The sequence below is a fragment of the Fundulus heteroclitus genome, chromosome 23 (genome assembly GCF_011125445.2).
Source record: "Fundulus heteroclitus isolate FHET01 chromosome 23, MU-UCD_Fhet_4.1, whole genome shotgun sequence".
Classification (NCBI taxonomy): domain Eukaryota; kingdom Metazoa; phylum Chordata; class Actinopteri; order Cyprinodontiformes; family Fundulidae; genus Fundulus; species Fundulus heteroclitus.
This window is the reverse complement of record NC_046383.1, coordinates 33,296,180-33,321,189: the sequence shown is the minus strand read 5'-3', so window position 1 is coordinate 33,321,189 and position 25,010 is coordinate 33,296,180. Positions and strand designations below refer to the sequence as shown.

At 40.0% G+C, this 25,010-nt stretch overlaps 1 protein-coding gene across 2 annotated transcripts in view; it reads left to right on the top strand.

Moving 5' to 3' along the window:
- The first annotated feature begins 10,590 nt into the window (after positions 1 to 10,590).
- Positions 10,591 to 25,010, top strand: part of si:ch211-159i8.4 (matrix-remodeling-associated protein 5) — a 34,368-nt gene continuing 19,948 nt past the window's right edge. Inside the window, exons 1-4 of one of the 2 annotated variants that reach the window (XM_036127292.1) lie at positions 10,591 to 11,000; positions 21,231 to 21,356; positions 21,627 to 21,763; positions 23,987 to 24,116. In XM_036127292.1, the coding sequence (XP_035983185.1) occupies positions 21,270 to 21,356; positions 21,627 to 21,763; positions 23,987 to 24,116 (354 nt within the window). In that variant the 5' untranslated portion in view covers positions 10,591 to 11,000; positions 21,231 to 21,269. Of the gene's footprint in view, positions 11,001 to 17,655; positions 17,696 to 21,230; positions 21,357 to 21,626; positions 21,764 to 23,986; positions 24,117 to 25,010 lie in introns of those variants that run through there. The other variant, XM_036127291.1, reaches the window with a different exon arrangement.

The following is a 25,010-nucleotide window of genomic DNA, read 5'->3' as shown; positions in this document are numbered from 1 at the left end:
ATATGACGTTTATACTATTTTTTAACAAAAAATAGAACTAACAGCCTGTTAAATTGTCAAATGGTGTAACCACAAAAAATGACAAATATCTAATATTTCACACCTCCTATAGGTCATGTAATTGTTCTGATGAAATTATTTAGTTTATTTTGTAATATCCTATGAGAATATGTTTTATTATATTTATTTCTAAATTTAAATTATATGAGTTTTTCATTGTACTGAGCAAGACCATATGCTGATAAACATCTTGTTTTTTGTCTATTCGTTGACCATTTAAGTAAAAATGGTTTAAACACCCATTAATGCTGTGCAGTAGAGTATTAAATCATTATCCATATTAACTTTTTTGTACAATATTAGTCTTTTAGACAAAATACTGGTTACACCAATAGACATAAATCGGTTACACCAACTGACCATATAATGTCTACAGGAATAGGGCAAGAAATTGACACAGAAAATAGGCATCAAGGTAAACTGAACTGGATATTTCAATATATATTCATGTAATTCATCATATTCCAAATCAATAAACATTTTATAACATCAATGAAGACACAGGATTACAGTAACTTGTGTTCCATTTTGATTTCAGCTCATTGTTTCAAAGAGAGTGCGATATAGTGTGTGTGTGAGGGAATAAGAGTGAGTGAATAGTGGGTATAATAATTTCTTAACAACCATGAACAAACAGGATTGACTTGTGTTGTGATTTCAGTTAAGTTTTCATACAATTTCCTTGTGTCTCGCCATAGAGCGTGTTCACTCGCGCTCTATGGCGAGACACTTTTTCCTTGCTTGTAAGTGGCATCCGTTGGGGGACAAGAAGTACACTTTATCTATAATAAATGTATTTATATTATTTATTTATAATTTAAACATACTATTTACATACATCATAATAAAATATAAAAAATGTATTATGGAAGTTTAAATTAAAAATAAAAAACTTTGACTTTTCAAAAAATCACTTAAATTAAAATCTAATTAAACCCTATAAAGCTGCTGTTCATGCTAAACAGTTTTTAATCTATTTAAATTATAAAACTAATATAACTGGCACCAAATATGACATACTCTTGGCCCTGGATCTGATCAAATTGGTCTCAAACAGAAATACGTCAAATGGTGTAACCGGTTACACCATTTGACATTTGTATCTAAAATCAAAATTTGCAGGCATTATTATGGACAATTATGTACACACTTTACCTTTATGTGAATATTCAAACACAGATTTTGCATTAAATTAAATATTTTATGATCATTATGATTTATCAATGTTTTAATGAGGTCATACCATTTGACATGCAACCTTAGCTTGCCTGACCATGGCCTAAAAACACTTAATTATGTTACATTTTTAAGAGAGCTACTAACCTGACACACGGCAGACAGAGTCTTAAAGGGTCCTTCTCTGTGACATCATTTCTGACATAATACTGACAAAATGGCTCCTTAAATTGTGGTTACACCAGTTGACATTTCAAGTGTTTGATGTGACAGACTTGATTCCCCATATTAATAAAAACATTCAGAATAATGGGGTTTCGTTACTTTTATTAAATATAGACAAGTTCTAGTGCAAGATCATGCCAGATTATTTTGGAAGGGATTTTGGAGAGAATACACATTTTTTTCAGCAAGTGAAATTATTTGGTTCATGTTTTTGTGGTTACACCGCATTGACATTTTTACCCAAATTCTCTTAAAACACTCTCAAAATTGAATAATTCCAAAACTTTAAGATTAGGGTTTGATAAAAATTATGTTTGAAAATAATGTATCAAATTATTTTCAAATTTTAACCATTTAAATGTATCTAACCCATATGTACACAAAAAAATTAGCGTCACGTCATTGACCCATAAATTAATTGATCTGAGATACTTCTTTGTATTTGTGATCGATTACTGGTTAATTTCTTTTTATTACAGCACCTTTAAACATCCAAATTGAATTGGCAGAGAAAATATACAAATACTTACTGTGTAGATGTGATGTATTTTCTCAGTTTTTTGAGCAAAACCTTTTTTCTCTCAGCAGATAATTGGACCAGCTGCAGCAATGAAAAGTAATATGGTGATCTAAATTACCTTTACATGTTTTTAGCTACTTCAGGAATTAATGCTTTGAATTTCCCCCAAACCAAACACCATTTCATTTTCACATCTTGATGCAAATCCATCTAGAAGCTCCCAGAGAGAGTTCCTATTGTTTTCCACCCTAGCCGGAGCTTTTAAGCTCACCTGTATATCATGTCAAAGTCCCTCTACTGTCTGTTCCTCAGAGGACCCTGCTTATGCTAATTAGAATAAACCTCCACCTCAGTACTTGCTGGATCAATATAAAAATCAAGGCTTTTTATTGTCATTATAATATTTTTTACACATTTTGTATAAGTGATAAGACGTGACTTACAATCAGTCCGTTCTGGGTCAGCATTCAGGTTTTAACTTCAACCAGAGTTATGCCACCTCTTCCTGCACGCAGACACGCATCAGGCTCCCCTCTTGGCTCCGCGGCTGCTCTGAATTGAACTGCGTCCCTTTATTGCAGCCCTGTAAGAGGGGCACAGCCATTTTCAGGATTGTCTTAAGACCCCCGTTGTACCTCTTTCCCGCCGCCATTACTAGGGTAAAGTTGTGTCATTCCCATATCAACCATTTACCTCCACCTCAAGTCGGTGGATTTTCCTTTCCATAAAATGTCAAAGTCCTATGTGCTGAAGGGAGGCATCTTGTGCTTATTAGCAGGCATTGGGTGGTTCTTTCCCATATTTACTTCATGTTGAATTCTTTCAGTCACAGCCTTTTTTCTGAGAAGTCTGTCTAACTCCTCTGGGGTGTAAAGGGGCATCTTGCACGGATTGGTTGACGTCGACGGGTCGTTCCCTCCCACAGGGGTCCACACGGGACAAAAAATAAATAAAATCCTTGAGAGTCACTGATCTAAAATAGTTTAGTCCAAATTTTCTGTAGTTTTGGCTAAGAGGTAAAAAGTTAAGAGCAAAAGAATGCAAGCAAATAGGGAGCAGAGGAAAAAGCGTCCAAGCAGGAGAAGAGGAGGAAGAAGTTAACTCAGCCAATCGCTACAGTTTCATTTAACAAGCAACAACAAAAAAAATATATACTTAGAAGTTGCCGTTGTTTATTTCAAATTTCCAAAATTGGTACATGTTAATTTCTAAATTGCTTACTAATTCATGTTGTGGCTTCTGTTGATTTCCCTAAGTTAGTGTTATGGCTAAAACAGGTTTTCCAAAGAGCTGTATTAAAGAAGACATTCTGTGAAACTATTAACCGGCTTTAATCTGGTTAAATGAGGAAAATTCTCACCTCTTTCATGGCTTAAAGGCCATGTGGAACTGCTTGCGAGCAGTGTTATTTCTACACGGTCTTTACGATTGCTTTTCATGTTGTTGTGTGTGGGCAAAGCGGGTTTAAGGGCTACGAGATGAATCAAGACGAGCTGAGCCACAGTCAACACACAGGTAATCCAACAGGTATGTGGGGCAGAACCTCCAGATTTATAAAAAACACAGAAAATGATCAAGACTTCTATTCAGATTGGGACTGTGGGATCTGTTTCTCAGCCCGCACGGTTTGAATGTTGGCTAAAGAAACAGGCAGTAGATTACAGATGGACAGGTCAAACACAAAGAAAAAGTGGTTTATAAAGGACTTCAGGGTTTGGGAGATTAGAGCAGAGAGAACAAAGGACGAGGCTGTGCTCAGGTTAAGACAGAACAACAAAACTGAACCTTGAAGCTTCAGATGCGAGTCAGATAAACAGAAAGAGTGTGTGAAAACCTTCACAAAGACAAATATTCAAAAGCAAAAGCAACATTTTGAAGAATGTTTTCGTAAGACGATGATTATTCCGTACGTTCCTCTGTGAGTTTCAAACGTGTCACTTTAAGAGTTGATCAGGCCACTATACCCAAACACGCAGAGGCTTTTGGTAGAAATATATTTTCCAAATGGTAACTTGTTGACTCGTAGGCGCGGTAGAGTAATAGAAGGTCAACAGATCCAACATTCGTGACATTCATGCCGCTGGTTGTGTGTAGCAGTGTGGAGGTCAGTCAGTGAGGGCATTACGAGAATAAACTGGTTTCACGCAGGCTTTAATTACGGATAAAGGCAGTAAATGTTGTACATGCAGAAAAGAATAAGCTTCTCAGATCATTTTAAATGCTTTAAAAAGAAAATCAAAACCCCAATAACATGGTAGAAAATGAAAGAAAACTACCTTTTATTGGGCTAAAAGAATACAAAAACTGGAAAAGCCTCAACCAATGATCAACTCCAGAGTGATCTGAGAATATCTACAGCTAGCATTATGGTACTGTAATCATTACAGGGCATTTATGTGAAGCCAAGCTATCAACATGATGGCCCATTGTTGGTCTGAAGTGGTTACAGTTTAGCAAAGAACTCACCGATGTAAGAGACATCATTGGGGCACGCAGTGTGTTATGTGAAGGGGACTGAGTGTGTTTGTGTGGGTGCACTGTGATGGCACGTTGGAAGGAACGAGCAGAATAAATTGAGTGAAATTGACATCCTTTGCTTCAGAGTGTCTTCAGATTACATGAAGGCCCCAAAGGAAAAAAAAATACCAGTAACTATGTAGTTCTTGTCAGACCCTGGCAAGGTCTTCTAACATGTGGACTCATCACCGTGTGTGATACAACATATGAGGGCTTCCCGTGGGCTGTAGGTCAGCACATTTCAGTACCAAGGATGTGTTCTTTTATGATAGTGGTGCAGTGAGTCAGGATCCTCGGGGGATGAGTAAGGGCTGTGATGGGTGTCTTCGCACAATGAGAATGTCAAACATTTGAACTGGGATTGTGTCATGCATCCTGATGCAGCCCGAGTAAATTGTGCCAGGTTGTATCCCAGGGCATGTTGTAATCATATGTGACAGGACCGTCATGGAAAGTGGTTGCAGATGCTTAGAGTGTGCAGAGGGGACGCAGGAGAACATCGCAGAAAATGGAAAGATTACGGGGATTCGATATTTGTTCATTCACAAGAGAGCAGCAGAATCCCGGTTTCTTTTGCACTGACAGAGGTTTTCCAAATTTAATGGTTGCTCAATGGATTGATTGAATGTAAAGCCTCACCTATCAAAGACTACTCTATTTGACTGGTACACATCTTCAATGTAAATATATGTGACCAGCCAAAATGGCCTACTTCTTTCTGGATCTAAAGTTACTCAAACTCTGCGTGGCCATGAGGTGCTTCCAGATGACAGGACAACTACAGCTAACACCATCATGAAAACAGGTAAGAGATTACTTGGTATGTCTTCTGGAAGGACAGTTGACAAACAGACTTGGTGGTGTAACAAGGAAATCCAGGAATAATTTCAAAGAAAAAGATCAAAGTGGGACATTGGGGACTGAAGACAGTACCCAGGAGTACAGAGAGATGCAGTGTAAAGTGAAGGCAGAGGTAGCTAAGGCCAAAAGGGATACAGTGACTTGTATGATAGGTTGGACCTTAGGGAGGGAGAGAAGGATTTATACAGGTGGGTAAGGCAGGGAGACAGAGATGGGAAAGATGTTCAGCAGGTTAGGAGGATTATAACCTGACTTTCGCCAGACGCATGTCGCTCCGCCTAGCTCCACTCACATCCATATCAAAAATCCTTGCATATGATTGGATAAGCCACTTGTCTGTCATCTTTATCGACGTGCTATTTCAACCAATCACACCGAAGCCAACCAGTGACGCTGATGAGAGTGACGCAGGGAAAAAAAACAACTTTTTTTTTTTTTAAATGTGTTTGCGGCTCTAGTGGCACGCGTTTTATTGACAGTGAGCTGACAGGAAGAGGGGGGAAGACAGGCGGCAAAGTGCCATGGGTCGGAGTATGGCACCTTTAGGCCGACCGCGTTGAGGACTAAAGGCCTCCTAACATGGTTCACGCTAACCGCTAACAGCTAACCGCTCCACCACAGACGCACCCCGGAAAACAAAACTTGCCAAATGCGGTCGGGAGAAGGGGGAAAACATCGTTTCCACCAACAAAAGCCTTCATAGCCGTTCTCTGATGTTCTTTTAATGAAACAATATTAGGTAGATTGGACAACACGGAAGAAATAGCAGCAGCAATGTTAACGCTTGCTTCCTCGATGTGAGCCGCCATTGTTGTCTGAATCAAAACAGTCTCACGTCACGGTCGCTTCTCCACTACGTCACATCTATGAAATGCCAGCCCTGCGTCCTGATTGGCTAGACAATAAAATTGGTTGGAGAAATCACTTTCTATGGGCGATGTCCTAGATATATGTGAGTGGAGCTAGGTGGAGCGAAATTCAGTTGGCTAGGGTCAGGTTAAGGGGATTAAGGATCAAAGTTGAAATGTATTGACGAGTGCAACAAGTGTGATTGGAAGATGGAAGGAGTACTTTAAAGGGCTGATGAATGAGGAAATGAGAGAGAACACAGAACAGAAGAAAGCAACCATTGTGGTTCAGGATTTAGCAAATATTAGTAAGGGAGAAGTAAGGAAGGCATTGAAAAGGACGAAGAGTGGAAATGCAGTTGGACCTGATGATGTATCTGTGGAGAAATGAAAGTGCAGAGACAACAGTTGTTTTGACTAGGCTGTTTAATGAGATCTTAAAGAGTGAGAAGATGCTTAAGGAATGGAGGAGAGCTATGCTGGTACCAATATTAAAGAACAAGAGGGATATCCAAATCTGGTGCAACTGCAGAGGAATAGTTTACGAGTTATACAATTAGAATCAGAATCAGAACGCCTTTATTGTCATTGTAGCACCCTAAGCACAATGACTTAGGAAAATTAGCAACTCTAGAAGCTCTAGAAGAAATCTTTAGAAGAAAAAACGTGCAGTTCGCACAGAATGAACAGAGTTCTACAAAAGTATTTAGCCAGCCACTGATTGTGCAAGTTCTCCTGCTTAGAAAGATGAGAGAGGTCTGTAATTTCTCATCACAGGTTCACTTCAACTGTGAGAGAGAGAATGAGAAGAAGAAAAAAAAAAAACAGGAAATTACATTGTAGGAATTTTATTTTACACCATAATTCTGTTTTTTAGTCTGTTTGTTCTTATCTTTATTGCCCTGAAACAACTCCCTGAGGGTAAGAGTTCAAAGAGGAGGCGATGAGGCTGTGAGGGCTCCCTAATGATACTGTGAGCTCTCCGGAGGCAGTGGGTCTTTTAGATCCCCTCCAGAGATGGAAGAGGGAAGCCAATCAATCTCTGGGCACGGCTTCTGACCCTCTTGAGCTGCTTCCTTTCTTTCACAGCTGAAGAAACGCAGTGAGATGCCGTGGCTCAGCACCGACTACACTGAGCAGCAGTATAGGGACATAAAGAGTTCAGTTCTCAGGTTGTTTTTTTCCTGCGACTCCTCAAGAAGTAGTCTCTGCTGGACCTTCTTCAGGACTGAGATGGAGTTTGCAGTCTTTACTAACGTGGGTGCCCAAAAACCTGAAGTCTGGTACCAGCTCCACCCAGTCCCCATTTGTAATGATTGGCCTCCTAACGTGAACAATCAGTTCCTTCGACTTGGAGGTGGACCTGTAATGATAATCTAATGAAGTTATGGACAAGAGTGGCGGAAGCTAGATTAAGCGAAATTGAAAAGAAAGCTGAACAAGATGGCGGTGAGACCAGCAATGTTTTATGGTTTAGATACAGTGGCACTTAGGAAGAGACAGGAGACTAGAGTGATGAGGATGGAAAGGAAGGATCAGGAGTGAGCACATCATGTTAGATGTTTTGGAGATAAAGCCAGAGGCCAAACTGTGATAGTTTGGACATGTACGGAGGAAGGTTGATGAATACATCGATAAATGGATACTGAGGCTGGAACTGCCAGGCTGAAGGCCTGGAGGAAGACCAAAAAAGGAGATTTACGGATGGAGTGAAAGAGGACATGAAGGTAGTTGGTGTGCGAGAAAATGATGCAGAAGATAGAGTTAGATGGAGAAAGATGACTTCCTGTGGTGACCCCTGAAAGGGAAAAGTTAGAAGACAAAGAAGTGGTAAACATTAATACAAGAAAATGGCTCAGAACACATGCATAACTTGTGTCTTACTTGAAATAGCACTACAGAAAGCGTAGATTGCTGCTGAGAGAGTCTGGTCTGAGGCTGCTGCACCTTTACTCTGAAATACGGCCACAGACACTAAACTCTCACTCTGATGGTGCACTGGACTCAAAACCAGGGGTCAAAATCTTCTCGGCAGACATTGTGAAAGCCAAATGCTTTGGTAAAATAAAATAAATTAACAAAATATTTTATATATATATATATATATATATATATATATATATATATATATATATATATATATATATATATATATATATATATATATACTTTTCCCTTTTCACTATACGAATTCAGAAATATCCTGGGGGCCGTATGGAAAGTTTTGGTGGGCTGGATGTGGCCCGCAGGTCACAAGTTGACGTTCACTGTTCTAAACATTGCAGGTTTTGACATCGCAGGAAAGCGTTCTGCAGAAAATATCCTTCCATGGATTTGGGATGAGACTGTCCATTAGTGAGGCGCTAAGGTTTTCTGTTATATCTTCTTCAATGGACTTCTGGTCTGAATTCAAGGAGAAATCTTCTTCCCAATCATCAGAGCAATCGTTCTTTTGTTTGTTTAATTGTTTTGTGGCTGGTGGCAGTGAATATATGCCAAATCCCATGTTCTGGGTTATTTGTTTTGCATTTTTGGATGAAATTGAGCGTATTTAAATTCCTAAAGAGATTTATTTTTATCTGGTTTTTGATTTAAATAATTTTTCTGTTTAATGATTATTTGATCATAAAAAATGATTTTCCTCCAGTCTCCAGTTGTTGCAGTTTCCAACAGTCTTGGGATCCAGTATCTAGTTAAAGTTGCCTGAAGAATCTACTGAGCTCTGCTTGGTAGTCTTGGTTGCTTCTTGGCAGCTCTGTCATTGTAGGTGTCTAGGGAGGTTCGCAGACATGTCAGACTTTAAACTAACCTTGCCTGCAAGCTGAATTCTTTTTGCACATTCACAAACACACAAGAATCCATCTTGTACCAAGCCTGCCTCAACCGTTTGTGACTGAACCAAAAATGGTTCAGGCCAATCACGTTGGAGTATTATGATTTAAGGCGGGGCATGCCGCTGTGGCAAAAGCAATAGCTGTCAAGCCCAGAACCAAAATAAATGCAGGAGGACAAACGTATAGCTGCTGTTATCACATCTGTTTGGTCAGGATCCAGGATTTCATCTTTGAAAGAAGAACAGCAAAGAAGTGTCTTGACCAGCGTAACTTGTTGTCATTTCTCATGGCGCCTGCTGCTTACATTTTCATTTGATACTATGTTTGGCTAAAATCAACCCTTGGTAGGCGGGCACTAGGCGTCGCTTTGACCAATCAGCTCGTAAACCTCTGCTGACTGTCCCTCCTTTCCCTGAATGGATTTGATGGGAGCAGACCCAGATTGGTTATGTGCGAAATGGAGATTGCTACACATTATCAATCTGGCTGGCCAGGTCAGGGTCAAACATCTTCTAAAAATAATTCTCAAATCCTGGATTAGTTCTCAACAACTTTCTCTGCTCTGTTCCTGTCTCTGCCTGAAGCTGGTTGTTCTCTAAAGTCCTCTAACGAACATTTGAAACCAAGGACGTGAATAAAGATCCAAGGAGCTATGAATTGGTGCTGATATATGAGCAGATGTATGATTCTTGTAGTTAGATGACTATTGAAGATTTTTAATCTCAAACTTGAGTTTTCTGAGTCTTCCAGTGCAAATGTGGAAATAAAAAAAGGAGGAAAAAAAAGAAAAGAATTGAAAATATGCACACCGGTCTGCTTTTACCGCTTCTTTTGCAAGCTTGAGCTTGTAAATCAAACATTAATGGCTTCTCCCTCATTCTTCGCAAGGTGAAGTCAACTAAACATAATTAAACTGTGAGGCGGGGCAGACTAACAAAATGCTCCCGTAACAAAAGGCCTATTCATTTAGGTTTGTGTAAGGTTCGACTCTGGCTGCAGAAGAAGAGGTCAGCTACTAAAGTGTTTCCAAACGGTAACAACAAAAATAAATCCAATAATGTCAGAGCGGACAATTTGTGCATTTGGCCAATGTGTAGCAGCAGTAACAGTGGAAAATGCCTGGACTTTATCTGGCCTCCTGTGCCCACATCGCCACTGTGTGGTTCTGCATTGTTTCAACAAGGAAGGCTTAAGGTGCGATTGTACGGTTAAAGCCTACCCCTCCTGTTTCATTCACAGCCACATTTACCCAGACAGATCGAATGAATTATTCTGACAGTCTGCCAAAGGCTGCGGAGTACGCTCATGTGCGTGTGGCCGCAGGCTCAAGCTTTAAACCTATAGCTGGATTATGATAATTGACTGATCTGCATTCACATAGTGTATTGTAACCTCTGGGGGGAGAAAAGGGAGGCCGTGTGGGAGGGCTGGAAAGGTGGAAGCATGTAAAGAGACAAATAAGTAGGGAGGGGAAGAAAGAAACTGACACTGAAAGAGAAGCTCCAAAGTCAGACAGACAGTATCCGTAGTAAAGAAAGGAAACAATAAAAAGAAAGGAGAGTGATTATGTTTCCGCCAGGACAGCCCGTGAAGTGAAAGAAGAGTCTCAGAGAGGGGTTACATGAATGAGGGAGGCGAATGAAAGAGTGTAGACGAGGATGGAGAGGCATTCCTGGCTGCGTGCTTAAACGGCAAGGAAGAGGAAAAGCAGCTAATCTGAAATCCAGATGCCTTGGGGACCAGCGGAGGGTCAAGCCAATCAGCACAAAAGGAGCGCTCCATCCCCTCTCCCACTCTCTCCTCACAGATCACCAGGACATCAACTGGGTACTTGTTAACCGCGTCTTCTCTGGTTAAACTCTCCGTCCTCCACGCACAGCTCAAGGAGTCGGATGTTTTGAGGGCATTTTCTTTTTCTCCTGAAAAAGTTTGTTTTCCAGCTTCCGGAGGAGTTTCCAGGTGAGTCCCATGTGATTTTTCAGAATGGGAACTTTTTAAAAGCTCCCAGATGTGGCTTCTAGCTTTAAAGACATTGCTTTCCGACACTCTTCCTTTTCTTTGCCATTTATTATTTAGACATTCTCTTTTTTGATGTAGTTTGCATGAAAGATATATATATATAAATATGCATACATATTAAAACTAAAGAGACAGATAAATGTCTGTTGCTCTCATTCAGCTGTGTTTGGAGAAGTGACAGATTTAAAGACATATTTCATTTTAGAGCATGAAAAGTAATGATTGATTTACTACTCAGTGTAAATCAGTCGTTAGTTATGTTGTCTTTGGTCTGGTAACATAAGCAGCATGAGAACAATTACCAACAGGCAGCAGTTGGCGTGCCGTTGAGAAACGAGCCAAGCAACCATCGAAGCAGCATCTGAAATGATTTTTCTGCCGAGATAAAGTGGGTAAGACATAAAACTGCTAAGTTTTTGTACTCACAAGTGAGACATGACTGGATAATACAGTCATCCAGTCATGTTGCTGCCTGTGAAAAACAAAAACGACGCCCTGCACAAATGCAGCATTTAACATTTATTGGACACTACGCTGTGTGTGGATGCCTGAACGGGGCCGACCTGCAGCAATAACAAGCAGCAGGTATGCTTCCAAAGAATGGATGCATTTAAGCTGCAACTAATGGGGCTCCTTATAAACTGAGCTAAAGTACAAACAGTTGAAGACAGTCATGTTGGCTTTTTGAGGTAATTGCAACTATTTTACAGGAATCTGCTCTTTAAAGAAATTGTGACAGTAAAAAAGTTTGCCAGTCAGTAAAGCGAGCCAAACAAACCCTCGGAGAAAGATGCCGTCCAGCGCAGAAACAATAGAATGTGCAGCATATGATGTTGCCGAGTTTCATGGAAACCATGTGGCATTCATACGGGTCCTCTTATGACATGTGTTATCTTGAACAGAGCGGCTTGGACTTGGCCGACGGTCAGCACAACGCTCTTTGCTCAAAGATGTGCTGGCTCTGCTCCCACATTCTCTGAAGAATCCGTCGGGTTTTCACACTCGTTCGGGTTTTCGTCACATGAAACTAGAAGCTTGTTAGATGGAGCTGGATGCTAAGCATGTTGGCTCTTGCACTTCTGGTCAGAAGTTTGCATACCAATAATTTAGGAGTTTTATGATTTCTATATTAGTCCCATTTACTCATGAAGGGTGAAATTATACAGCAACCCGATTGATGACTTTTTAAAAGTTAAAAATACAGGTTTAAAGATGTACATGCTCTCCCACTTATATTACATCCATCCATTTTCTGACCTGCTTAATCCCTCATGGGGTCGAGGGGGTTGCTGGTGCCTATCTCCAGCGTTCACTGTGCGAGTGGCGGGGTACACTTATATTATACTATATATTAAAAACTGTCAGAGCTTTTAGTAACACCTTGCACCCGTAAGATTTGTTATATTTTTATGTTTTATACCTTGTTATTGTAAACTATGTAATATGGAGAGTATTACTTTGTAAAGGGTTGCTCACAATTCACTACGTTTTCACAAGTGTACAGAACACTTATTTTGATGCCCCCTGATTTAAAAAAAGAAAAAAAAGCATATATCCCAAACCCCAATTTATTATAATTGAGATATAGGACCTATGTGTAATGCCTATGAACTAGGAACCTTGATTCAAGCCAGAAACATGGAGTTGCGTTTAAAAAGTTGATTGTAAAAAGGGGAATAAGCCTGGCTGGACAGTATTACTGAGAGGAAAGTGGCAACAGACAGATGGCAGATACACGTTGAGCTGATGACGATGTCCGTGACACACAGACCAGGTAGCGAAGGCTGCAGCAAGCAACACCGTAGAAAGCTGTGAGCAGCGACTTGACAACAAGCAGGAAAAACTTAAACAACTGCTCCAAACAGGCAAAAACAGCCCAAAGGGCTAGGCAAGGATCTTCACCAAAAACAGTCCGGGTCTTGACCAGAGTCAGCAGCAGAACCTTCAGTGAGGGCAGGTCGCACACAGGAGCAAAAGGTCTGGCAGGCTTAAGCACACGAGAGCAACGGGAGCAGCATACAGGCAGTGAGTGACTGTGGGAGGCAGGTATAGAAAAATAGAGTCCCAGGTGAAACGACTTAAACCCAATTCACAGCAGCAGGTTAAGCTGGTAATGTGGGATGGAGCAGAGAATGGGGGGGAAGCAGGCAATCAGCCCAAAAAATATATAAACAAAAGGCCCAAATCATGACATATGGGTGAAATATAATTGCTCTCATGGCACATTTTACAAAAAAAAGGAATACATTGGACAATTTTTGAATACATTTTTAAAAAGCTAAGTTCACATCTAAATAATATTTTATATATGTTTTACAACAGATTTATTGAGCTGAAAATCTTTGTATCAATCCTTTGTCCAGACAGAGAGATAAATATTATGCCTAGCACCATCATCTGCGCTGGTTGGTGTGATTTATAGTTTGTCTTGTTCCAGGGCATGCAGTGTTTATTGACATCTGCAGACTAATTGTATAAAAGGTCCCGTTTTTTTTTTTGTTTGTTTGTTTTTTTATCGCACTAATTACCTTTGTTTCAGAAGCTGACGTGCATGTACACTCGTCTCCTAAGGGAACCCCAGTCATTAGCCCACGCAGTTTTTCCAATCTGTTATGTATTGTTATAACTGATCAAAATAACCTGACCCAACTAATCTCCTATTGATTTTATTTGGGACCTTTTGCAACATGCAGGAAGACAACAAAACCCAGGGATGCACGTTCTGAAAGCTGGCCACTGGCAATAGTCCTGGGCTCCACGGGGAGAGGAGAGAAGGCAAAGAGCACTGAAGCAAAAACACAACATAGTTGGACAGTTCAGAAACACTCCAGGGCAAGGAGAAGTGTGTCTATGCAGATAGACATTTTGGTGCAATAGGAAAAGGAAAAGGAGTTATGTTGGACCGAAATAGCCAAGCCCAAATATGCAACCTCGCGGTCAAATAAAAGCATAAAAAAACTAACCTGGCAATCACGAAATTTACGACTGACTCCCAATAAAAAAACAAAAAAACAAGCTCAAAGTCGCTTATAATAGGCAGACTTGGCAACACTGTCCTCAGTTAAGTGTACACAAGACGTCAACCTTGATGGTTTAATGCATGTATTTGAATCTTGTGTACTATGTTCCAACTGGACAATGAACTTAAACACGCAACAAATCAAAATTAAAATAAGCTTGACTAATTCTTTCAAGAAGTGAGGTCAGATTTCCAGCCCATGGTCAGTTGGGATAACCAGAAAAATAAAGTCAAAGCTTGGACATCTTGCAGATGGACAACAGCCTGTAGCGTGTCACCAAATTAGGAACAAAACTTATGAACGACTAAGTGTTTTAGATTGGCGGTCACAAAGCTCTGTTCTCTGCCCCTTAGAAAAGGAGTGGGCCGAGCACACGAGCCTGCCTACAGAGCTGACTCACTTACAGACAGTTCTGTCAGGAGGAATGGGCCAAATTTCTAGCAAGCTATGGCGAGAAAGCTTATCGAAGGATACCTGAAACATTTTACCCAACTCATACTGTTCAAACTGCCAAATACAAAGGAAACATAGTCATACTTTGTAATTTGATTAACATGAAATAGTAATTATCTTAAAAAAATTCTCTGTCTCAGTATTCTTTCATTTAGCAAATAAAAAATAATTTTGAGAACTTTATCGGCCTAAAACTGAAAATATTCAGTGTGGTTGAATTACAGACATTAAGAAAGAAATATATTTATATATAGTTTATGTAAATATCTACTGTCAACTAGAAATATTAGAAGTTATGTTTAGCGTATGCTCTGGGTAAAATCCTGCCTTTGTCAGTTTGTTAACTACTTTGTACCCACGTATTTGCAATGTTGTCACTTCCTGTTTCCATTTCATACTCATAAAGTATCACAGGACAGTTTGATTTCCTTTATAGTTCAGTGCTTTCATAGACTGAGATAAATATGGATAAACATTTTATTTAGAATTTCCTTCGTTATCATATAGTACATTATTTTCAAAGATTTAATATTACACCCAGTCATGACTGCATGTGTTTCTCATCCCTGTTTGGGGGAAGCTGACAGATTCCAAGTCATAATCGAACCAGTATAACTTGAACCCGACTTTTCCTTTTATATCACATTAATTGTGATTCTGAGCCCAATTTAAACTTTGTGACTTTGTTGGCAGGTCATGTTTTAGAGAGTCACATAATTGCACTTCCTTGCAGTAGCAGTTCATGTACTGTCATTGTTTGTCAAAATAAGGAAATATAAACCTAAATCCACTTTGAGATTATTGTAGCACCAAAGACCTTCATTCATTAAACCATATGCTGCCAGTGGAGAAACCCTGACCCAAAACAGGCTAAACGTTACAAACAGAAAGACAAAATATAACAAGTGCACAGTTAAAGAGTTCCATCGATGCTCAAATCAGCGCTCGTGCTGGGAACTGACTTTTTTAATGTTTAATTTATGAACCAGGCTGCTTATACAATGTTGAGCTGAAAATCACTGAAAAGCACATTGCAGAGAGCGAGAGGACCCTATAGAAAGCTGTAAAGCAAAGTAATGACTTTTTATGGCTGTGCTGGCAGCACATGATTCTGATACGCAGCATGTCTGACTCCTTTGTGCTCCTCCTCTATAAGGAGTACACCACTTTCATCTCTGCCAGACACATGTGATTTCTATAGATCAACAAAATTCTTTTCCTATTTCCTTGGATCTCCTCAGCTGCTTTCTCTTGTCTTCTATTTTTCATTTTGCTGTGCAGCTCTCTTCCCAGCTCCCAGCTCCCTTGGGGTTTTAATCTCCTTATTTCTTTGTCTTGCTTTCGTTTTTTCCTCCCCAAAATGCTAATAAATTCTGCAGTGCAGACTGACTGGGACCCTTTATGGCACTGTAAAACGTCTACAGGAGCTGTCACAGAGTTGTCTTTTAGTTGTTTTTATCTAGCTATTAAGAAATCGCTGCTGCTGTGTGCCACCGCTGATACAAAGCACGGTTAAAAATGCCTTTGTTAAAAAACACAGTTAAACTAACATGGACAATACTTTGGACTTATTGTGACAGCAAAGCATGTTTTAGAACGTCAAGTACATGGTCTGAAGACGAGAAAGACATTACAGACTGCAGGGAACGAGGAATGTTTTTTTTTTTTTTTCTCCTTGACCGTCACCTTGATTTATAACTAACTCCAGAGCTTCGGGTTTGTACTTGACCTCTGACCTCATTTGTACAATGCATTCCTCCGTGAAGCCCAGTTCTGCCCCTTCAAGTGACAAAGTGATTATGTGTGTTTCAGTGGTCGAGCAACACTGTGATTTCAATCCTATCCTGTTGCTGCATCGGGGACGAAGATTAGCTTTACCTGATAAAACACAACAAAACAGGACAAAGATGCTAGCATGGATGCAGATGTGTTGTAGTTGAAAATAAAAGTAGCATTTCAGCTAAAATCAGCTTTTTGTCTTTCTTCCCGCAAAGAGAAATTGTTGAACAAGGAAAACATTTAGCGTCATTTGTTAAAGCCATTAATAATCATCCTGTGGCAAGTTGGTTCCCTAATTTCATACCCACTCGTTAGCTTCTTGGCCCAACCCACTTCTATTTCATACCCATAAACAACCACTTCATACCTGTACATTGCTGCTGTGTATCAGCTTATCTCTCTTGTGATTTGGATTATTCTAGAGACAAATTACCTAAAAATACTGCAAACCTGTGATTATTTTTTTAGTTAAAAGTACTAGAAAAATATTAAACCCAATTGTTGTAGTTTGTGATCCAACTTACAATCGATATATGACAGATTGGACAACAGGACAAAACAAAATAACTATAACTGTGACCTCCTGCAGATTTGAGATTTCTTGGAGTCAAATAACCATATTTTCTTTTAACCATGAGTAAATTGTTGAATATTAGTTTAAATTAATGTTCATTAGAGGGACTTTGAAACATCCCCGCAACAGGTATGAGTTTCCAGTCATCCAGTGGCAGACGGCTTCTTTTCCGACAAAACTTGGATACAAAAAGTTCAAAACTGTGAAAGAATAAAATGGCAACGTGCCAAACTGGCATCTTAAATCGAAGAAAGTGCGCCCTTAAGTCTGAGCAGCGCCGCCTGTCAGTGTTGTCAGTAATGGACTGCCTGTCTACCTGTGCTGGTGTCTGCTGCCCGCTCCAGATAGAGCAGGTGTCGCTCATGGATGGGTACACACAGGTCAACGTGTTTATCAGATCAGGAAGTCAGAGCCGTGTGTGGATCCGTGGTGGAGAAAGACGAAGAGCGGAAGTCAAATCCAAAGAGGACGATCATCAGCCTGCTGTGGGAATGATGATAACATGACAATCTAACCCCTTCACACACGTTACTGTTTCTCTCTCTGACACACACACACACACACACACACACACACACACACACACACACACACACACACACACACACACACACACACGCACACACGCACACACACACACACACACACACACACACACACACACACACACACACACACACGCACACACACACACACACAGACACACAGCTGTTAGGTGAATTAGCCTCCCTGTTTAGGTGGAACGCTGCCTGCAGTGGAAACCAGAAACCCCAAACTGGCCTCTAATGACTTCAGAAATGCATGTGTCGGTGAGTTTTACCTTGTGAACGTTTCTCTTCCCCTCATTTTAGCAGAACCACGCGAGAAAGTATTTGTGAGGGAGCGTGTGTAAATAGTATCTGGTTCACATGAAGGAGCATCTGAACCAACATGATGATTGCCAGACCAGCTGTCCCTGCTACAACCACCCAACTGTCTATTAGAAATCACTCTGAGCTGGTAAACGTTAAATGTTTAGTATTATTATTATGCGGGATAACAGAAGATTAGTTGATTAGATTGTTGTCTTTCTTAAGAGAAGGCGTACTGGAAGGCAGGCGGGATTTCCGATGAGTTGCATCAATCTGGAGGAAGAGTTTGATCATGCAGAGGTGCTGTCCACTTACCCAGGCTTGGAGACTTTTCTCACAACTCTCATATTTTCTTCTGGCTCTGTAATGGGATTTTTGTCTTCCCTTTCTTTCCTTTTCTAATCTAATCTCCAGCAAAAGAAAAGGCTTCTGAATAGTGGTGGGATTTGCACCACATTAGGATGTTTTCTCTCTTTTGTCACGAGGAATCAAAGCTGACAGCTGAATCTAAGAAGAGAAATGGGTTTATTCTCTTCATGCGCGTGGAACAGAAGTCAGAAGATCAAAGGCTGAATATGGATGTGAGCAGTATCGCATCCCCTAAGGTCACTTTGTTTGGGCAAAGATGCAAAAATATTTCATATTCTCAACATTTCTGCCTTTATTCAGGTTACAACCACAAACCTAAAGTCATTTTATCTGATAGATCAACACAAATTTGGAAGGAAAAGGAAATGTGTTTTATTTTTGACAATGTTTTGTGTGTCATGTATTTGTATTCAGAACAGCATAACAGCGGATTGTGCGAGGAGTGACAGGAAACCAGCATTTTAAATAGTATTAAATAGTAGAAGAGACAGAGGAGAAGGCAAGTGAAAGTAATTAGCACAGGTGAATGATACCACGGTAATAAGCTGAGGGAGATTGACAGCAAGGAAATGACAGAGACCAGAAGGAAAACAGACCCTAACAAGAACGCAAAGCCTGCAATGACTAAAAAACACTAAGTAACCCACTAAATACTGAACTGAATACAGACGTTAAGTGCACAGGGAAACAGTGACCTAACAGAACTATAAATAACTAAATCCAAATGAAAAGAATACTAAATGACAGGAAACATGAAGGAAGAAACAGAAGCCACAGACTAATAAGCAATACTAAAAAACAGAATGCATGATGCCCAGAAAACTAAAAATCATCAAACACCTGGTGATTGTGACAGTCCCTATCCACTCTGACCATTTTCTCTGTCCCTGCTTAAATGTAAATGGACTGAATTTATATAGCGCTTCATTCCCACAATCACACTCATACTCATTTACTGATACACAGGTCAGTAAACAACTTGGGATAAAGAGTCTTGCCCAGGGACACTTCGACATGTGACAGGAGGAAGCTGGATTTGAACCAACAACTTTTGGTTTGCAAGTCTACTCTTCCCACTGAGCTACATTTGCCTTTTAAAAAAAATCCCACAGTATGATGCAGCCACCTCTATGCTCTACCATGCATGATGTGCAATCCGCTTCCTACCACAACCAGTGTTTTGCACGTAGACAAGGACGTTTTATTTTGGTATTATTTGACCAGAGCACATTCTTCCACAGTTTGACTGTGTCCATGACATTACTTTGGTCACATTGCAATTGGCACTTTTTGTTGCTTTCTTCAAACTCTTTTTCTTGCCACTCTTTCAGAAACGTCAAACTTGTGGAAATATAGTTTCCCGGTTAAAAGTTTCTCCCACCTGAGCTGTGGGACCTCCACTGCTGCACCAGAGTCATCAGAGGTCTCATTATGATGTACATAGCTAAAACTTTGCATATTCAATCAGTCAGTACATAACTCTTATAATAATTAGTAAACAACCGTTTTGCTGCGCTAGACATAAACTTTAAAGTTAATGGGGCAATTTATGTCTAGTAAACACAGAAAAGAAAAGCATAATGAAAAACAAACACAATGCCAAACTTTTGTGGCCATAAAAATGTTTGTTGGCAAATGTTTGGAAACAATTTGAAAGATCTGAAGGCAGATTAAAAACAAAAGAGAGAGAGAGAGAGAGAGAGAGAGATGCAGCACATTTTTTTGATTAATAAATATTAGCATTTCTGTACAATGTGAATATTACTAGTGTACACAGTGTTGCACACCAGTTTCAGATCCCAATATCTTCTGTTCAATTTCAATTCAATTTATTTATATAGCGCCAAATCATGAAACATGTCATCTCAAGGCACTTTACAAAGTCAAGTTCAATCATATTATACAGATTGGGTCAGATTATACAGATTGGTCAAAAATGTCCTATATAAGGAAACCAGTTGATTGCATCAAAGTCCCGACGAGCAGCATTCACTCCTGGGGAAGCATAGAGCCACAGGAAGAGTCATCTGCATTGTACATGGCTTTGCTGCAATCCCTCATACTGAGCAAGCATGAAGCGACAGTGGGAAGAAAAACTCCCCATTAACGGGAAGGAAAACCTCCGACAGAACCGGGCTCAGTATGAACGGTCATCTGCCTCGACCGACTGTGGGTTAGAGAAGACAGAGCAGAGACACAACAAGAGAGACAAAAAAGCACAGAAGCACACATTGATCTAGTAATCTGTTCTACATTAGATGGTAGTAGCGGGTGAGCCGTCTTCTCTGGATGATGTCACAGTTAACAGAACGCCAGACCAGGTGTGCCTACTATAAAGAAAAAAGAGAGAGAACAAAAAGTTAAAAGCTGAAATGACGACAGTCATTTCAATGTAATACAATGCAAAACTGGAGAACAGTAGAAATCAGTAGAGTGAGAAAATTAGACCCTGATGTCCAGCAGCCTAGGCCTATCACAGCACAACTATAGAGATAGCTCAGGGTATTAGCCACTCTAACTATAAGCTTTGTCAAAAAGGAAAGTTTTAACATTAGTCTTAAAAATAGATAGGGTGTCTGCCTCAGGGACCAAAACTGGGAGTTGGTTCCACAGGAGAGGAGCCTGATAGCTAAAGGATCTGCCTCCCATTCTACTCTTAGAGACTCTAGGAACCACCAGCAGAATGAATGCAGCTGTTGTCTGCATTCATCATACTGTGAACATGTACAGTATGTTTGCATGTGTATGTGCCCTTGTACATGACCTCCACTTCCAACATGTGCATAGTAATAACAATGGAAATAATTACTCCTGCATCCTTTGCACCCTGCTCATTCTACCATTGCATTATTGTCTCAAATTGCCCGCTTGTTTATAGTGTTATGTTTGTTATGTGTTTTTTCATATTATTGTATAAGTACACACATTGTGAGCTTTGTACAGTAGAGAGTCAAATTCCTTATATGTGTACACATACCTGGCAAATAAAGTTGATTCTGGTTCTGCTGTTTTAGAAACTTTGCTTTTTGAAGAAATGCTGTGTCTGTGCAATTCAATGCTAGCACGGGGCCATTAAATAACTATTTTTGCTGACATGAATCTGTGTCATCACCATTTCTTGCAGATATGTTCATGTTGGGAGCACTCTGACAGACCTCCAGTCATGGGACTTTTTTTGTGCACCAAATCCCTCTGCAGGCTGGCTGCAGCCTGGTTTCCCCTGTTCTTCTCATCACTCCTACTGCATACGGTAAATCATTATTGCAGACGCTTGTTGATTTATTGTGACCAGGAGTCATTAAAGTTACAATGCCGGGAGTGGTGAATGACCACCTACTTTCTTATGAAGAGGGAGATGTTTACTTTCCATCAAATACATGTGTTCATTTTATGCTCTACCGAAATATGAAAGTCTCAGGCAGACATGTTAAAGATAAATGTCTTAATCATGTTTAAGCTTACTTTTTGGCTGTAACTTTTTGTCTTTCTTACTTTCATCTGCCCTTCATACATGCTTTAGATTGTCTCTGTCCACGGTGTCCCATCCTGCCCACGCAGCTGTAGCTGCCCAGGAACTAAAGAGGTCCAGTGTACGTTCAGGCACCTCGCCACCATTCCCAGGGCCTTTCCTAAAGCTACAGAGAGGCTCAACCTGGGGTAAGACTCAGCGACCGTGTTTAATCAGGAGCGCAGAGGCATAATGCACTTATCAGTGCCAGTCCAGAGGGATGAAACGTCCCTCCCTGCCTACAGGATGTAGAAATGGAGTGTGGGTGAAATGTTCTCATAAGGCACCAAATGATTGATGACAAGCTAAAGTAAGAGTCATGTGGAATCGCTTATACAAATCCCTGTTTTTTAGATATTTCGTTTTTGTCATAGAACCTTGGAGACAAGTCTCTTGTTGGCCAAAGTGGAATCCTAAGAAATGTTGACTGAACACGCCACATCAACAAAAAACACCTTTTTTTACAGAGATTTATTGGGGAAGAAATCAGCAAGTGCTCTGTTTTGTAGTTTGGTAACGTCTGATTTGAAGCTTAAGGACTTGATAAAGTACCTTGCAGAAGTATTATCTCTCCTTATGGACGTCCCTTATGGAGGGGTGATGCTAATCAGCTTCATACCTTTTTTAATTGCAAATACGGTCAAGATAGTGAAAGAATATTACCATAGCTGTTAGGTGATAGACAGGCCTCTCATACTAAAGGGACGTTCACATTGAAACCTGTTATGCCATTGGGCATGTTTCTAAGCTAATAATGTTTATTAAATAACTCTGTTAGGTATTGTTAGGTATTGTCCTAGGTATTAGGTATTGTTAGATATTGTGAATATCAGCCCAAACAGCTGATATTAGGAAAAGGGATGATTTGAGCACTGGCGTCACTTTTAACAGCAAACTCTGTACACGTATCGAATAAATGAGTGATAATTCCTCTTCAAGTTCAAGAATTTATTAACAGAAATAAAATGAACATCCAGAGGACACCACTATAGAATGTTGTTTATCTGGATTAAACTACATTTCAATCTACAAATCCTTTGTACTAGGCTAGTGAAACTCAACTAAACTACTAAGCAAAGTTAAGATAAAAATAAACTTTTGTGTATATTATTTTTTTGGGTATAACACTGTAGCGTTTTCTCCATGAAATATTCACAGTTTGCCCCATGAAATGACAAACTGGTCGTGGGCAAACCCCACACCCAGTTTCACTTCACTTCAGGTTGGAAGAACTGCTGTTTAAAATCAAAAGAGAGCAGCTGTGATAAACACATCTGCCTGCAGTTTGTTGAAGGAGCTGTTTAGTGAGATTGGGATTGGATGGACCATAAAAAGGAAACAGTGACACTGGGTGTTGGGATGCAGCTCTTTGTGACAAACACAAGGAAAAGTGCTTAAATAGTAATAATTTGATATTAGACATGATGCTAAATAAAATCAACACTCAGATAGTAAAATATTAGGCTGCTTTGCCGACTAATGATGCCCTTCAGTTTATAACTTGAACCCTTCCACCGCTTCCTTCTATGACTGTACTGATGGAGTGCTTCTGTGTTTGTTACGCTACGGCAGAAAAGCACTGAAGTGCAAGGGTTTAAAGTTTAGCTCTCAATGGGAAAAAAACTAGAGCAAAAAGTGTGAACCCATGGCAGTGTAAGACAGTCTGAATGAAAGTGAGCACTACAAGATACATTGCCAGTTGGCTGTTTTTAATGAATGGGACAGTGGGGGAAAGAAAGGAAACTCTTCAAGGTCCCATGTGTGTTTGGATGGGGAGGGGTAACTGCAGCCTGGGAAGTGTGTGGGCTCATTAAAGGATGGTAAACAATCTCAGCCAATAACTCTGACAGCTCAGACTTAAGTGTATCCAGCTCAGTCAGTGTCTGACAGCTCATGCTTTGAGTTGTTTTACTAACCAATATGTTGTTCTTGAATCTTCTGAAGTAGTCTAAAAGTGGAACTCGTTCAGAATTGGTTTCCTGGCAGATAATACATTTGGATTGCAGCTATTTCTGCAGTAAAGCTACATCTGAACAGACTAATGCATGCTTTTTCTAAAAATGAACAAACAGGCCAGCCTCTGGCTTAAGTTGGATATATCTAAGATGAGTGCTAATAGTTTTGTCTTTGCCGCCCAAATGCTGTAGCTTTATTGTAGAAAAAAAATCACTGTAGGTCAAAGGATGGACAACTTGTCTCTGTTACAATTCTATACTCCAATGTGTCTGTCTGTGACCTAATTGCCAAACACTGGCTAGCAAATATTTTGTTCCTAACCTTTCTGATGCCCACCTTTTCTTGCAGACCTCACTGATTCTAAATGGCTCTCTTTCGTCACTAACACTGTTTATTTTTTTTTTTATCTCTTACAGTTACAACAGCTTGACAGAGGTGGAGGGGTCAGAGTTCAGGTCACTGCAGCAGCTTGAAATGCTCATGTTGCATGGAAACGACATTAGCCGAGTCCACCCTGGGGCCTTCTATACCCTGAGGTCACTGCAGGTGCTGTTTTATTGTGTTAGTGTATGCATGTCACCCAGGAATTATTCATATTTAGTTCAAAGTGATCCTCAAATTATGCTAACATAACATCTTCAAACTAGAAGTAATATTAACTCTTTGAAGTGGTTCTCTAACAGAGAATTTTTGGAGCTCAAGATAATGGCAACTCCAACAAAATACCAAGTGGCTAATGTCATGGCGTTTGTGGTTGAAGCAGGACCGAAGCGCAGATAAGAGCATGATGCAATGAATAGCGAGATTTAGTCAAAAATAATAAAACTTACAGCTGCCATAAAATAATCAGAACCAGGAAACAGACCAGAAAAGGGGAAGCACAATGCAGAACCTGACAAGGAGGGAGAGGAAATTGGCAGAATAAATAGGGGAGTAAACAGAGGGAACAGCAGATGAGAGTAATCAGCACAGGGGACAGATAATAACAGTGATTGAGCTAGAGGAGTGAGAGCAACGATGTGGCAGGAGACAGGGAACAAGACAGAACCTAACAAACAGACAGTAAATTTACATGGACAAAAGTAATCGGAAAAAGTGACGATCAGAATAAAAATGCGTCATGTAAACAAGTCAATCGGAATATTGTGATCAGATCAAGCACAATTGGAATGAAATTGTAATCTGAATGAGGGGGGTGGTTTATGCCCATTGATAATCCGATCGACATGCATGTAAATGCTTATTAGGCTCAAATTATTCCGAATGTGGCAAACTGACCCGAGTGCTCATTTGTTGGTTTTCTGAAGGTTTTAAATGATTTTTAGCATATGCAAGTCAGTAGAAGTCTGAGCACCAATTTCATTTAAGTAATACACTGATGTAGAACTAAACTGTCTGCATATGTTTTCTTCACATCTGGCTGTAGATCTTTTCTGGGCC